The sequence below is a fragment of the Mya arenaria genome, chromosome 9 (assembly GCF_026914265.1).
Source record: "Mya arenaria isolate MELC-2E11 chromosome 9, ASM2691426v1".
Taxonomy (NCBI): domain Eukaryota; kingdom Metazoa; phylum Mollusca; class Bivalvia; order Myida; family Myidae; genus Mya; species Mya arenaria.
In genome coordinates, this window is record NC_069130.1 from 38,939,347 (window position 1) to 38,954,469 (window position 15,123).

Here is a 15,123-nt window from a genome sequence, read left to right on the forward strand (position 1 = left end):
TTAGAAAGTATTTCTACCTGAACCATACATTGCATACACTAAATAACAATAACGAACTTGTTTAATGCTATACTTGCTTTTATTGCTATGTTTTAACATGTCCCATGCATTTTTTTAATCTGATTGTTAAGTATAACCTTTGTATTATTATCGTCTGCTTCTGCGTACTTATCGGAGCCCCTTACAAGGAGGTCAAGTGACACTGTAAGTCAAATCAAGTAGACGTAGCCTTATTGCTATCGGCGTGATGTCACTTCTTAGTAGTTAAGGTGTTGTTTTACGACTGTCCACCGCCGGAAGTGCTTCCTCAAAAGATACAATAAAACATATAAACATATATATCGCCATTAGGACAGAAAGAAAACAGCTTCAGATAATCCTACCAACAACATTTTCTTTCGATTGAGATGTAAGCGGACAAAAAATATCGTCTACCTTATGGAAACTGTTGAAATAAGTTGATGTCAACGATTTTGTAATTTTGCTGTATAAGAGTTTATTTAGAAACTTAAGTATGCAATGTTACTAACATTATAACAGAACGTGATCTGCATTTGTGTCAAGGACGAACGTGGGCTGTTTGCATATAAGGTGGCGTAAACATCCTTTATATCGTCTTTCAAAACGAGGTTGTTCAACGAGCCATGCAATCTACCGCTTACTATTTAACTTGCCCGGGTATATGTGTCTTTGATCTATCTGCGGAGGCTACCATAGCTGGCTGGTACGTTAGACAAACGGTGCTTAAATGTGTGGATTGCTGAAATAAGCGGAAAACTGCATAATAAAGTAAGTTTATAGTTTCTTTTGTGGTCTTTTACTGAAAGCGATAAACTCGAAAACAAAAAAACTGAAGTCTTCTTGCAGACATGTACGCGAACGTTACTGCTTTTGAGAAAATTTCAGATAACGAAAATTATTTTTACAAAACCTAACCCAGGATTTTTTAGGTAATTTAGACTATGTTGACAGTTTTCTAACGCGATTCACGAAATTGAAAAATCGCAGTCTTGCGTTTATTCTACGTGATCGTGAGAAAGAAATGAAACAGTCGTTAATTAAGCACAAAGCTCTAAGTATTAGTAAGATGAAATGAAGAAAATTCTTAATGAATAAGAATAGGCGGAGTGAGCGCCATCTAACTGAATTAGAAAACAATCACATAAGCTGATACATAGACAACGCAAAATCGCGAAAGGTACGCCCGGGTACTCTGGAGCGTGCATATATATATATATATATATATATATATATATACAATATATATATGTAAAACCGGGCGTTATGGAGTGTGTTTTGGTACGCCAAGGCGTTCTAGTGTATGGTTAGGTACGCCCGAGGGTTCTGGAGTTTGCATAGGTACGCCTGGGTATTTTGGGGTATGCATAGGTATGCCCGGGAGTTCTGGTGTATGTATAGGTACGCCTGGGTGCTTTGGAGTTTGCATAGGTACGCCCGGGCATTATGGAGTATGCATATGCATGCCAGGACGTTCTGGTGTATGCATAGGTACGCCCGGGCGCTCTGAAGTATGCAAACGCACTCTCGGGCGTTCTGGAGATTTCATTGGTACGCCCGGGTGTTCTGATGTATACATAGGTGCACCCATGCGTTCTGTAGCATGCACTAGTACGCCCAGGAACTCTGTAATATGCATAGTTACGCCCAGGCACTCTGGAGTATGAATAGTTACGCCCCTGCGATCTGGAGTATGCATAGGAACGCCCAGGCGATCTGGAGTATGCACAGGTATGCCCGGGCGATCTGAAGTATGCACATGTATGCCAGGACGTTCTGGTGTATGCACAGGAACGCCCAGGCGATCTGGAGTATGCATAGGCACGCCCGGGCGATCTGGAGTATGCAGAGGGACGCCCAGGCGATCTGGAGTATGCATAGGCACGCTCGGGCGATCTGGAGTATGCAAAGGGACGCCCAGGCGATCTGAAGTATGCATAGACACGCCCGGGCGATCTGAAGTATGCATAGGAACGCCCAGGCGATCTGGAGTATGCATAGGCACGCCCGGGCGATCTGGAGTATGCAGCGGAACGCCCAGGCGATCTGGAGTATGCATAGGTACGCCCCTGCGATCTGGAGTATGCATAGAAATGCCCAGGCAATCTGGAATATGCATAGGTACGCCCGGGCGATCTGAAGTATGCATAGGAACGCCCAGGCGATCTGGAGTATGCATAGGCACGCCCGGGCGATCTGGAGTATGCAGCGGAACGCCCAGGCGATCTGGAGTATGCATAGGTACGCCCCTGCGATCTGGAGTATGCATAGAAATGCCCGGGCGATCTGAAGTATGCACATGTATGCCAGGACGTTCTGGTGTATGCACAGGAACGCCCAGGCGATCTGGAGTATGCATAGGCACGCCCGGGCGATCTGGAGTATGCAGAGGGACGCCCAGGCGATCTGGAGTATGCATAGGCACGCTCGGGCGATCTGGAGTATGCAGAGGGACGCCCAGGCGATCTGAAGTATGCATAGACACGCCCGGGCGATCTGAAGTATGCATAGGAACGCCCAGGCGATCTGGAGTATGCATAGGCACGCCCGGGCGATCTGGAGTATGCAGCGGAACGCCCAGGCGATCTGGAGTATGCATAGGTACACCCCTGCGATCTGGAGTATGCATAGAAATGCCCAGGCAATCTGGAATATGCATAGGTACGCCCCTGCGATCTGGAGTATGCATAGGTACGCCCGGGCGATCTGGAGTATGCATAGGTACGTCCCTGGGATCTTGAGTATGCATAGGTAAGCCCGCGCGATTTAGATAATACATGTATTCTTCAAGGCACTCTGGAGTATGCATAGGTACGCCCCGGCAATCTTGAGTATGCATAGGTACGCCTGGGCGATCTGGAGTATGCATGGGTACGCCCGGGCGTTCTTGTGCATGCATTAGTACGCCCAGGCGTTCTGTAGTATGCATAAGTACACCGGGTACTCTATAGTATGCATAGGTAGGCCCGGTCGTTCTGGAGTATGCAAAGGTACACCCGGACATCCTGGTGTATGCATAGATACGTCCGGGCGTTCTGGAGTGTGCCAAGGTAGACCCTGGCACTCTGGAGTATGCATAGGTACTCCCGGGCACTCTAGAAAAGGCCAATGGTGATCTGAGGTATGCATAGGAACGCCCGGGCGATCTGAACTATGCATGCAACTGTACGCATGGGCGTTCTTATGTATACAAGGGTACGTAGGTACGCCCGGGCACTCTGGTGTATACATTGGTACACCCGAACGTTCTGTAGTATGCATATAGGTACGCCCGGGCACTCTGGTATATGCACAGGTACGCCCGACCGTTCTGTAGTATGCATAGGTACACCTGGGCATTGTGTTGTATGCCAGTCTCATTAAAATCAGATCCCCAATACACGCTTCACGACGTTACGTAATGAAATGAAGTGAACGTCACGATATGATACTAATGAGATTGGTTGTATGCATAAGTACGCTAGGGCGTTCTGCAGTATGCAATGGTACCCCCGGGCGTTCTGTAGTATGCAAAGGTACGCCCGATCGTTCTGTAGTATACATAGGTACGCACGACCGTTCGTTATTATGCAAATGATGCCAAGGCATTTTGGAGTATGCATAGGTATGTCCGGGCACTCTGGAATATACATAGGTACGCCTGTGTGTTCTAGAGTGTGCATAGGTACGTCCGGGCTCTCTGGAGTGTGCATAAGTACGCCTGGGCACTCTGGAGTATGCATAAGTACGCCTCGGCAATCTGGAGTATGCTTAGTTACGCTCGGGCAATCTCGAGTATGCATAGTTATGCACGGGTTCTATATAGGTACGCCCGGGCACTCTGGAGTTTGCATAGTTACGCCTTGCCGATCTGGAGTATGCCTAGTTACGCACGGGCTATCTGGAGTATGCATAGTTTAGGCGGGCAATCTGGAGTTTGCATAGTTACGCCCGAGCGATCTAGAGTTTGCATCGGTATGTCCGGGAACTCTGGGGTTTGCATAGGTACACCCGGGCACTCTGGGCAATCTGGAGTATGCCTAAGTTCGCCTGGGCACTCTGGAGTATGCACAGGTACGTCCGGGCACTCTGTAGTAAGCATAGTTACGCCCGGGCACTCTGGAGTATGCTTAGTTACGCCCGGGCCCTCTCGAGTATGCATAGTTACGTCTGGGCGATCTGGAGTGTGCATAGTTACGCCCGGGCGATCTGGAGTATGCCTAGTTACGCCCGGGCTATCTGGGGTATGCATAGTTTAGCCCGGGCGATATGGAGTATGCATAGTTTAGCCCGGGCGATCTGGAGTTTGCATAGTTACGCCCGGGCACTCTGGTGTATGAATAGGTGCGCCCGGGCACTCTGGTGTATGAAAAGGTACGCCCGAGCGATCTAGAGTTTGCATCGGTATGTCCGGGAACTCTGGGGTTTGCATAGGTACACCCGGGTACTCTGGGCAATCTGGAGTATGCACAGGTACGCCCGGGCACTCTGTTGTAAGCAAAGTTACGCCCGGGCACTCTGGAGTATGCTTAGTTACGCCCGGGCCCTCTCGAGTATGCATAGTTACGTCTGGGCGATCTGGAGTATGCATAGTTACGCCCGGGCGATCTGGAGTATGCCTAGTTACGCCCGGGCTATCTGGAGTATGCATAGTTTAGCCCGGGCGATCTGAAGTATGCCTATAGATTCGCCTTGGCACTCTTGAGTATGCATTGGTACGCCCGGGCACTCAGGAGTAAGCATAGTTACGTCCGGGCTATCTGGAGTATGCATAGTTTAGCCGTGCCATCTGGAGTATGCTTAGTTACGCCCGGGCACTCTCGAGTATGCATTGATACCCTCGGGCTATCTGGAGTATGCATTGTTTAGCCCGGGTGATCTGAATTATGCATAGTTACGCCCGGGCAATCTGGAGTATTCATAGGGACCGCTGTATGATCTGGAGTATGCATAGTTACGTCCGGGCGACCTGAAGTATGCCTTGTTACGCACGCGCTATCTGGAGTATGCATAGTTTAGCCCGGGCGAACTGGAGTTTGCATAGTTACGCCCGGGCAATCTGGAGTATGCATAGGTGCGCCCGGGCACTCTGGGGTATGAATTGGTACGCCCGGGCGATCTTGAGTATGCTTAGGTATGTCCGGGCATTCTGGAGTATACATAGCTACGCCCGGGCGTTCTGTAGTATACATTGATACGCCCGGTCTACGTGCTAACGGTATAACGCTCTAACGTTCGCACTTCAATTTCAGTCTTAAAATCGAATATGGCGACTGTGAAATCATGTATTAATTACATAGTCACAATTCATTGACCTGATTGGACAGTTAAATAATTAAAACCCTAAAGGGAGGCAAAAGCAAAAGCAGTTTGGGAAAATTTGCTAGTGTTTGGTAACCAGTGTGGAGTATTAGGGTGGCGTTTTTTTATTTACCTGGTACTGCATTCGGAACTCCTCGGCCATTTTTGAAAAAATGGCCGAGGAGTTCCGAATGCCTGGTACTGTAGTGTTGTGTCTGTTGACATTTTAAAAGAAGCGGCAACATTGAATTAACTTGAAAAAATCAACAACTGTACCTACATGTTGACATAAGGGATACGAGGTATTTGTTTATCTAAGTACAAACAGTCGTTCTATTACTATGTTTTCATGTTTGTTAAATTGAATTGTGACATTCAAGACATGGAAAGATAGATATCAGTGATTCGTACCAGAAAACTTCGGATAGACGTGTTGTGGAATTTTCAAGGTGAACAATTAAAATTGATGGGAACATGAAATGACAACAATTTTTTTTTTTTTGCCTTTTTCGTTTACTTCTTAAAAGCTTAATTTAAGAGTGAGTTTACTCATCTAGCCAGAAAGAAATAAAAATGCACAACTAGATTGCAGCACAGGCGTCTGACTCATTGTTTGTATCTTAAATGTTGATGTATATCATTTTGGTTAAGTATAAACAACACACCTTAATGCCTCTATTATTATATGATGTTCGAAAAATAATAAGGTTATAACTTATGTATATATCAAACTTAATGGATTTCATGATTGAGTCTAGTTGATTTTTTTTTCAAATTTATTAATCAGCATAGAAAAAAGCCATTTTTTAAAAGGTGCCATGAAGAGAGGAGCCAATTCCCTTAAAAATGGTATATGATGTGTTGGTATAACTAAATTGTCTTAAAGCTGCACTATCAAAGATTTATCGGTTTTACAACTTTTTTATTTGTTGTCTTGGAAAGAGCAAATTTTTGCGTAAATATCTGAAAACCAGTGATAAAAGATTGCTGACACATTTGCATATTTCCGTTCGAAAATTAATGTTTGATGGCTTAAACCGTTTTAACAGTTTAAGAAAACTGTATTAAACCTTAATTTTTGAACTGCATTTTATTTATAAAAATCTGCGATTTAATTTCTGTCAGCAGTCTTATAAATATCACTTGTTTGCATGGATTCTTGCAAAAAATGGCTCGTTCCAAAACAAAAATTAAAAAGTTGTCAAAACATTCAATCTGTGAGAGTGCAGCTTTAAGACCAATAAACTATACTGTCTTAATTGGATTGCATGTTTAAATTAAAAAGAATTCTTAAAACTTACAAAAAAAACGAAAAAAAAACGTAAGTAATAAAGAGGGCCATTGTGTAAAAAAAGGGTATGAAGGGCCCGAAGTCAACAGGGGTGGCTCCATAATTTGACGTTAAAGGGGAAGTAACTAAGGGGCGTAACGTTTTGACTTTCGCCCCTCCGTCGGAACCTAAATTACTTTGTTCAAAGTGTTGGCAGGGGGGAGGGGAGGGTCTACTCCCCCATGAAAATTTTAACAAATTATTTTGCAAAAAGGTATAATTTTAGGGGGCGGGTGCCTGTTGCCCCCCCCCCCCCCACACACACACACACACACCTCCTCCCCCTCCCCTCCCCCCTTTGCTGGTGTCAGATTATAGATCAACCTGGGCAGTCGACCTGCTGAATTCTGAAATCATCAAAGGACACACTTCTGGGTCCAAAAGTATTCAGTATTCACCCTAAGTTACTGATTCCTTATTCAATATTTATTTTTTAAATAGGGCTCAGTCCTTATTGAAAATGAGCTTATCACTGAGAAAATCCTAATTCATGACATCGTAAATCAACTATGTGTTATCATGTGGTATGGTATAACTTATTTCTTTTCATTACTCACAACAATTGTTTTTTAAGAGAAATGTGGCTGTTATTTCACATTTTTTTAAAGCTGCACTCTCACAAATTGAACGTTTTGACAACTTTTTTTTGTCTTGGAACGAGCCATTTTATACGAAAATGAATGGAAACCAGTGATAAAAGATTGCTGACAAAATCAGATCGCAGATTTCCATAGTTTAGTTAAAATGATGTTTTATGCGGTTTTTTTTAAACCGTTAGTAACTCTTTTAGTCATCAAACCTCAATTTTCAACGGAAATATGAATGTCTGCGATCTGATCTGTCAGCAGTCTTATATCGCTTGTTTGCAGATATTTACGCAATGAATTGGCTCATTCAAAGAAAATAATGAATAAGTTGCCAAAACAGTAAATTTGTGAGAGTCCAGCTCTTATTTATGCTAGTAATTTCAAATTGTATAAGAATCCGAAGGGGACTATTGTAATGTACCAGTGATTTTTTTTCGTGAAATTTACCGCCGAATAACGGCTGTTTCCCCTCGCCGAAAATCGTCCAATATTCCCAAAAAATAGTCATATTTCCCCAATAATTGGTAATCAATTCCCCTCAGAAATGAATAAAAAATACAATTATGAATTGTCAGTGTTTTTACGGCAATATTTATAGCCGGTATTCGGTCATGTTCCCAATGGCAAAAAGAACCCTTTTTTACCATTTCTGAATAAAAATTTCCAATCTGGTTTCTTAAACTTCAAAAGAAAATAAGAATAAAAGACGATGAAATTATAAACAAAACAGTTATTTCCCCTACATGCAAGCGTCTATTCACAGAAACATACAATGATGTAATTTCCGCGTCATGATGAAAGGTGGATTTTCATTGGTTTAACTCCATTTTTTCATCCAATCAGAGAGCATGTAACAAATTAAGAGTTAGAATCATTGTGTTAAAAACATGTGTCATTGTCAACAAAAGGATTACTAATTCAAAAGTGACAGTAAATTATTCGGTGCAGGAGGGGAATAAAATAACTAATAGACAATGCTGTTCTTTGTCATGCCTAAACTACATGTTTACATACATGACATTGACCTTCATTGCCAATATCGGAAAATGACATAACTGAGAAGTGAAACACTGAAAGTAGACAACTGTATTTATTTATTTATTATAATGATGGTGTATTTACTTTTTGATGAATGCCGAAGGAAACATGTTGATGAAATCCTACAAAATTCATTAATTTGTTTTATGATCAATTGCAAACAAGTCTGACTATTTGGAAATTGGAAAAAAATAAAAATATTGATATATTCATTCCATTCTCTCTATGAGTGTGAAAAACATTTTTTAATAGACAGCAGATTTTGTATCCAATTTAAGAGGAAGCCCATTAAATTGTCTCTGAAATTTTTAAGAACTTGTTAATCAATCAATTGACTATTTCAAAGAGTTAAAACAAGGGATTAAACAATGTAAGGTGTTAACAGAGTCAGTGCAATACCAATGTTATTCATTATAGTATTATATAAATTATATCCTTTGTAATTATTTATGAAAAATTTCCCAACATTGATAGGGATCATTTGGCACAAAAATCATGTTTTTACATGTTTTGATGATAGTAACAGTCATTAAAGAGAGTTGAAAGAGTTTTAATAGGTGTCTTTGTTACTGTTTATTTTAATGACCATTTTAATGTTCATTGTATTTTCCCAATTTTGGGAATTAACGTGCTTATTTTCGCAATTGTAAAGCCACAGGTGGTTTTGAAAATTTAAATAAAAATCACTGTAGAATAAAACTTTACGTAAATGTTATACAACAAACATATAAATCAGGTAAGAAGGATAACTATAAATACAATGAATAATACTGTATTATAACAATGCATCTACACAAGTACTGAAAAAAAAGTGAATGAAGCATAGTTTTATAATTTCATTTACCTTATCTGCTGATACCTGATACTACTATATATTATAGGCTGTAGGCCTGCATGGGAGTCGAACCTCCTACCCATAGATTGATAGTCAAGTGCGGTACCACTAGACCACGGATCAGCATCAATTTAATCATTCTCGTTCACCAGAGTGATGATGCTATGGGTTCCATAGATTGGATTTATCACGATAGGGGTGAGAGTTGTCTAGTGGTATAGGTGCCCGCCTCTCACCCAAGGGGTTCAATCCCCACCAGGGGTACTTTCTCATGGCCTCTCAAAATGGATACAGTACTGGTTTCTGCCCAGGAAACGGACCCGGGAGTGATTCTATAAGCTTAACTTTCGTCACAATCGAGCTAAAATAAATTTGTATATACTAATCGAACCTGCGATTAGAGGTCAAAATTATATTTTTGCCCAATGGGATGACAGTATTTTAAAAATCTGCAGTACATTCACTTAAGTAAATTAGCAGTCGGGGGCTGAACCAGTAGACAAAATATTATGTCAAATACTAAGCTGATTTAAAGCTGCACTCTCACAGATCATTTTATTTTATTAGTTGCCATGGCAACATAAAGAATCAGTTTACTACACTTTAAAAGGGTCCTATAATAACAGCAAAAATGTTATCCAAAAATTATAAAAGCTGCTGTGTATAGCACATGATACATTTGGCTGGTATAGCAGTGAATACACCAATCCCTTAACTGGATCTTTGCCCTGTATGATGAAGTATTAAAACTTGGTCCATGTAATATAATATGCGGATAGAGGGCAATAGGGATATTATGCAGGCCAATAAAAAAAAAAAAAAATTACGTCGTGAAAAATGTGGTGGCTATTTCAACATTTTCTTAAAGATGCACTCTCACAGATTGAATGTTTTGACAACTTTAAAAATTTTTTGTCTTGGAACGACCCAATTTATATCAAAATGAATGGAAACCAGTGATATACGACTGCTGACAAAAATCAGATCGCAGATTTTCATAGTTTAGTTAAAAAAAAATGTGTTTTTCTTAAACCGTTAGTAACTCTTTTAGCCATAAAAGATAAATTTTCGATGGAAATATGAAAATCTGCGATCTGATCTTTTGTCAGCAGTCTTATACCACTAGTTTGCAGATATTTATGCAAAAACATGGCTCATTCCAAGACAAAAATAAATAAGTTGGCAAACAGTAAATTTGTGAGAGTGCAGCTCTTATTTTAATGCTAGTAATTTCAATTTGTTTAAGAATCCGAAGGGGACTTTTGTAATGTAAGTAATACTCAGTGACTTGTTTCTTTTACCAGGTATTGAATAAGATCTAATGGCAAAACAATGGCCTCTTATCGAGAATTTTTAAAGGAGAAGGACGCGCAGAACTGGATAAAGGCCGCCCTCGCCCTCAAAATCACCAAGGACGGATTACAAGATTTTCTGGAGGACGTTCTGACATGCGTTCACCAGGACATCTATAGCACTGTTAGAACATCCAAGGGTCTTCCATCCAGGGCAGCATGTGCACATTGTTTCACAGAAAACGTGTTGAAGTGCCCAACTCGTGGGATATGCACCAGTACTAGAAACTGTAGATTTCATAACTGTCCTCAAAAACTGTATGCTCCTTGTCCAAATGGGATTTGTGAAGGCGTCCGTGATGAAATAGTCAAACATCACAGGTTTTCGGGACCATCATGGAAGAATACGAACGCCGACAAATGGAGCACCATTCCCTGGGAGATAGGCAAGTGTTTCCTGCCCCCTGATGGCTACAAGACCGTGTCCTCCATCAAAGACAGTGACTTTAACGGAGTGATCAGCGTCATGATGAATTGCGAGGATTTCCAGAACAAACTGTCGTTTAACGTTGCGACACAGCAAAATTTATTAACAGAGGTAAACATATTAATCACACTATGATCATATTATACGATTCCGTTGACTTTTTAAAGCTGCACTCTCACAGATTGACAGTTTTGACGTTTATTATATTTTTATCTCAAATTCAGCTGATTTCGCACATCAATACATTTAATTTAGTCATATAAGACAACTTATTAAGAACTGCCGAGAAACTAATTTTTTACTAACGCTTTTTTTCATACAACATCTCACTGTATTATCATTATATCACTGGTTTCCAGACATTAACGCAAACATTGGCTCATTCCCAGACAAAACATAAAAACGTGGCCTAAACGGTCAATCTGTGAGAGTTCAGCTTTTAAGAATGTTCATAATAAATGTAGAATGTTTCAGTATTCACTTGAAGTTGCTCTGATTATTTTGTACATTCGTTACTCTAATCCAAACAACCAAGAAGTCTTAAAGTGAATATATAGTTACTACATATTGCATGATAGTATGCATTTCAATTTGTGCCATCTTCACCACAACTACAAGCTATGTTAGTCAAAACTTATTTCAAACATTACATTTAAGGTTCGGGACATTGGTCGACGCGTACGCCTATCCAATGACCAGAGGGTCAAGGACACACAACTAGTGTACTTGCTGTTCAAGCTACGCACCCTGCTGGAGGATAAGACTGAACTAATAAACCAACCCGAGGCACAACGCGCTGTGGAACAGCTTAAGAAGGTACAAATTTACATGATAGCAGACTAAACAGATTATACAGGTATGACTTTACAAGAGAGATGGCAAAATTGAACTAGCATACTGGCCAAAGGCACAACAAGCCGCGAAACAGATTAAGCAGTTATGGCTATCCATGATAGAGGCCCTAGGTACGAAACGCCGTGGAACAGAACAAAAAGGTATGGCTTTCCATGATAGATGACACAACTGAACTAGTATTCCTACTCAAGGCACAATATCCCATGAAACAGATTAAATAGGTATGCTTATACATGATAAAAACCACAACTGAACTAGCATACCGGCCCATAGCACCACACTCTGTGGAATAGTTTAAACAGGTGACTTAACAAGATATATGACACAACTTAACTAGCATGTACCGGCCCTAGGCACGACATGCCATGGAACAGATTAAACAGGTTTGACTGTATGCGATAGATGACACAGCTGAACCAGCATACCGATGTAAGGCACAACACGCCACAGAACAGGTATGAGAAAGGGTATGAGTTAACATTTACTTTTTTGTATTAAATTCGGTCGACGCGTGTAGAAATACATAGTAACTTGCTGGAAGAGTACTTTTAAATTATAATGTGTGTACTATTTTTTGTGTAGTTCAGGCATGAGTATTAAAAATAATTTTATTATGCATGGTGAAACTTCGCAGACGACTTGACTGCCAACTTCTGCACATGTGTGCACCCGGAATTGACTTATTATGTTATGGGACACAATTAAACTAACATACCCTAAGCTCAAAGAACTGTAGAAGTCCTTCAACAGGTATGAACTTATATCCTAGAGGACATAACGAAACTATCATACCGACTCGAGGGTGCGAGGCCGTGAAACAGCTGAAAAAAGGTATGATTGCAAGTGTCCTTTTTAGCTCCACTATTTGAAGAATAAGGAGAGCTATACTACTCACCCAAGTGTCGGCGTCACCCCTTGGTTAAGGTTTTGCGTGCAAGCACACATAGGTTAATATCTCAGCAACTACTTCAGGTATTGCATTGAGACTTTATACAATGGTTCTCAACCATCCAACCTACTTAATTAACCTAGTTTGATAACTCTACTTTGCATTTAATGCCAATAATAGGCCTTTATTATTTGATTTAGAAATTCTGGTTAAGGTTTTGCGTGCAAGCACACATAGGTTATCTCAGCAACTACTTGAAGTATTGCATTGAGACTTGATACAATGGTACAATCATCCAACCTACTCAGTTAACCAAGTTAGATAACTCTAGTTTGCATTTAATGCCAATAATAGGCCTTTATTATTTGACTTAGAAATTCTGGTTAAGGTTTTGCGTGCAAGCACACATAGGTTAATATCTCAGCAACTACTTGAGGTATTGCATTGAGACTTGATACAATCGTACAATCATCCAACCTACTCAATAAACCAAGTTAGATAACTCTAGTTTGCATTTAATGCAAATAATAGGCCTTTATTATTTGACTTAGAAATTCTGGTTAAGGTTTTGCGTGCAAGCACACATAGGTTAATATCTCAGCAACTGCTTGAGGTATTGCATTGAGACTTGATACAATGTTACTCAACCATCCAACCTACTTAATTAACCAAGTTAGATAACTCTAGTTTGCATTTAATGCAAATTATAGGCCTTTATTATTTGACTTAGAAATTCTGGTTAAGGTTTTGCGTGCAAGCACACATAGGTTAATATCTCAGCAACTGCTTGAGGTATTGCATTGAGACTTGATACAATGTTACTCAACCATCCAACCTACTTAATTTACAAAGTTAGATAACTCTAGTTTGCATTTAATGCAAATAATTGCCCTTAATTATTATACTCAGAAATACTGGTTAAGGTTTTGCATGTAAGCACACATTAACCAGGTTAATATCTCAGCAACTACTGGATGAATTGCATTGAGACTTTATAAAATGGTACTCAACCATCCAATCTACTTAAATAACCAAGTAAGATAACTTTAGTTTGCATTAAATTCAATTAATGGCCCCTTTTTTATTCAACATAGAAATTCTGGTAACGGTTTTGCATGTAACCACTTTTAAGTCAATGCTGCAGCAAATACATCATGTATTGCATTGAAACATTACACACAGGCTCCCAACCATTTAACCTTCTTATTTAATCAAGTAAGATAACTCTATCTTTCATATTATATATTTTTGCCCCTTTATTATGCTTCTTAGAAATTCTGGTTAAGGTCATGTTAGCACACATAGGATAATATCTCAGCAACTACTTAATGTATTGCATTGAGACTTTATACAATGGTATTCAACCACCCAACCTAATTGAATAATCAAGTTAGATAACTGTGTTTTGCAAATAATGGCCCTTTATTATTACACTTAAAAATTCTGGTTAAAATTTTGCATGTAACCACATTTATGTTAATATCTCCGCACATCATGTATTGCATTGTAATCTAATCTAACAGTGATCCATGCATGTTTTGCCAAAACTTTTCAATCCTTACACTGAAAAGCGGCGGAATTGTCGAGCGCGCTGTCTCTGTGACAGCTTTTGTTTTATATCAGATTCGATAAACTCGTGCAAAGATATTTCTGTACTCTTGTGTAAGAGGAGCGATTGGGAATTATATTGAGTGGACTACCTTTTGTGCGGATCAGGTATGCGTTTATTGAAAACAATTTAGAATAGTATGGTTTGACCTCGTCACCGGACTTTAGACTCTACTTGACCTTGCACCTAATCAGATCAACGGACTTTAGTGTAGGTGGGGGCCTCTATTCGACCTTGCACTTAATTATATCAACGGACTTTACTGTAGGCGGGGGGGGGGGTCCTATTTGACCTTTCAATTAATCAGATCACCTGACTTTAGTATGGGTGGGGGCCCCTATTTGACCTTCCACTTAATTAGGTCACCGGACTTTAGTGTAGGTGGGTTCCCTATTCGACCTTGCACTTAATTATATCAACGGACTTTACTGTAGGCGGGGGGGGGGGGTCCTATTTGACCTTTCACTTAATCAGATCACCGGACTTTATTATGGGTGGGGGCCCCTATTTGACCTTCCACTTATTTAGGTCACCGGACTTAAGTGTAGGTGGGGTTTCCTATTTGACTGTGCACCTAATCAGATCAACGGACTGAAGTGTAGGTGGGGCCCCTATTCGACCTTGCACTTAATAATATTAACGGACTTTACTGTAGGTGGGGGCCCTATTTGACCTTCCACTTAATTAGATCACTGGACTTTAGTGAAGGTGGGGTCTCTATTTGACCTTCCACTTAATTAGATCAACAGACTTTAGTGTTGGTCGGGGCCCTATTTGATCCACCTAATTAGTTATCACCGGACTTTAGTGAAGGTGGGGTCCCTATTTGACCTTCCACTTAATTAGATCAACAGACTTTAGTGTTGGTCGGGGCCCTATTTGATCCACCTAATTAGATATCAC

General features: G+C 40.5%; 1 protein-coding gene and 1 long non-coding RNA gene across 5 annotated transcripts in view; one reads left to right on the forward strand and one right to left on the reverse strand.

The window, feature by feature from the left end:
* The window catches only part of LOC128246602 (uncharacterized), a 66,391-nt gene that overhangs the window by 15,214 nt on the left and 36,054 nt on the right, over positions 1-15,123 (forward strand). For 2 of the 4 annotated variants that reach the window (XM_052964877.1, XM_052964880.1), the window contains 2 exons: positions 10,393-10,978; positions 11,525-11,683. In XM_052964877.1, the coding sequence (XP_052820837.1) occupies positions 10,421-10,978; positions 11,525-11,683 (717 nt within the window). In that variant the 5' untranslated portion in view covers positions 10,393-10,420. Of the gene's footprint in view, positions 1-652; positions 790-5,476; positions 5,601-10,392; positions 10,979-11,524; positions 11,684-15,123 lie in introns of those variants that run through there. The other 2 variants (XM_052964878.1, XM_052964879.1) reach the window with 2 other exon arrangements.
* Positions 81-8,043, reverse strand: LOC128246618 (uncharacterized). The gene is made up of 3 exons (XR_008263294.1): positions 7,860-8,043; positions 663-760; positions 81-306 (listed from the first exon to the last, which is right to left on the reverse strand). It is a non-coding gene; the product is annotated as an uncharacterized LOC128246618 (long non-coding RNA).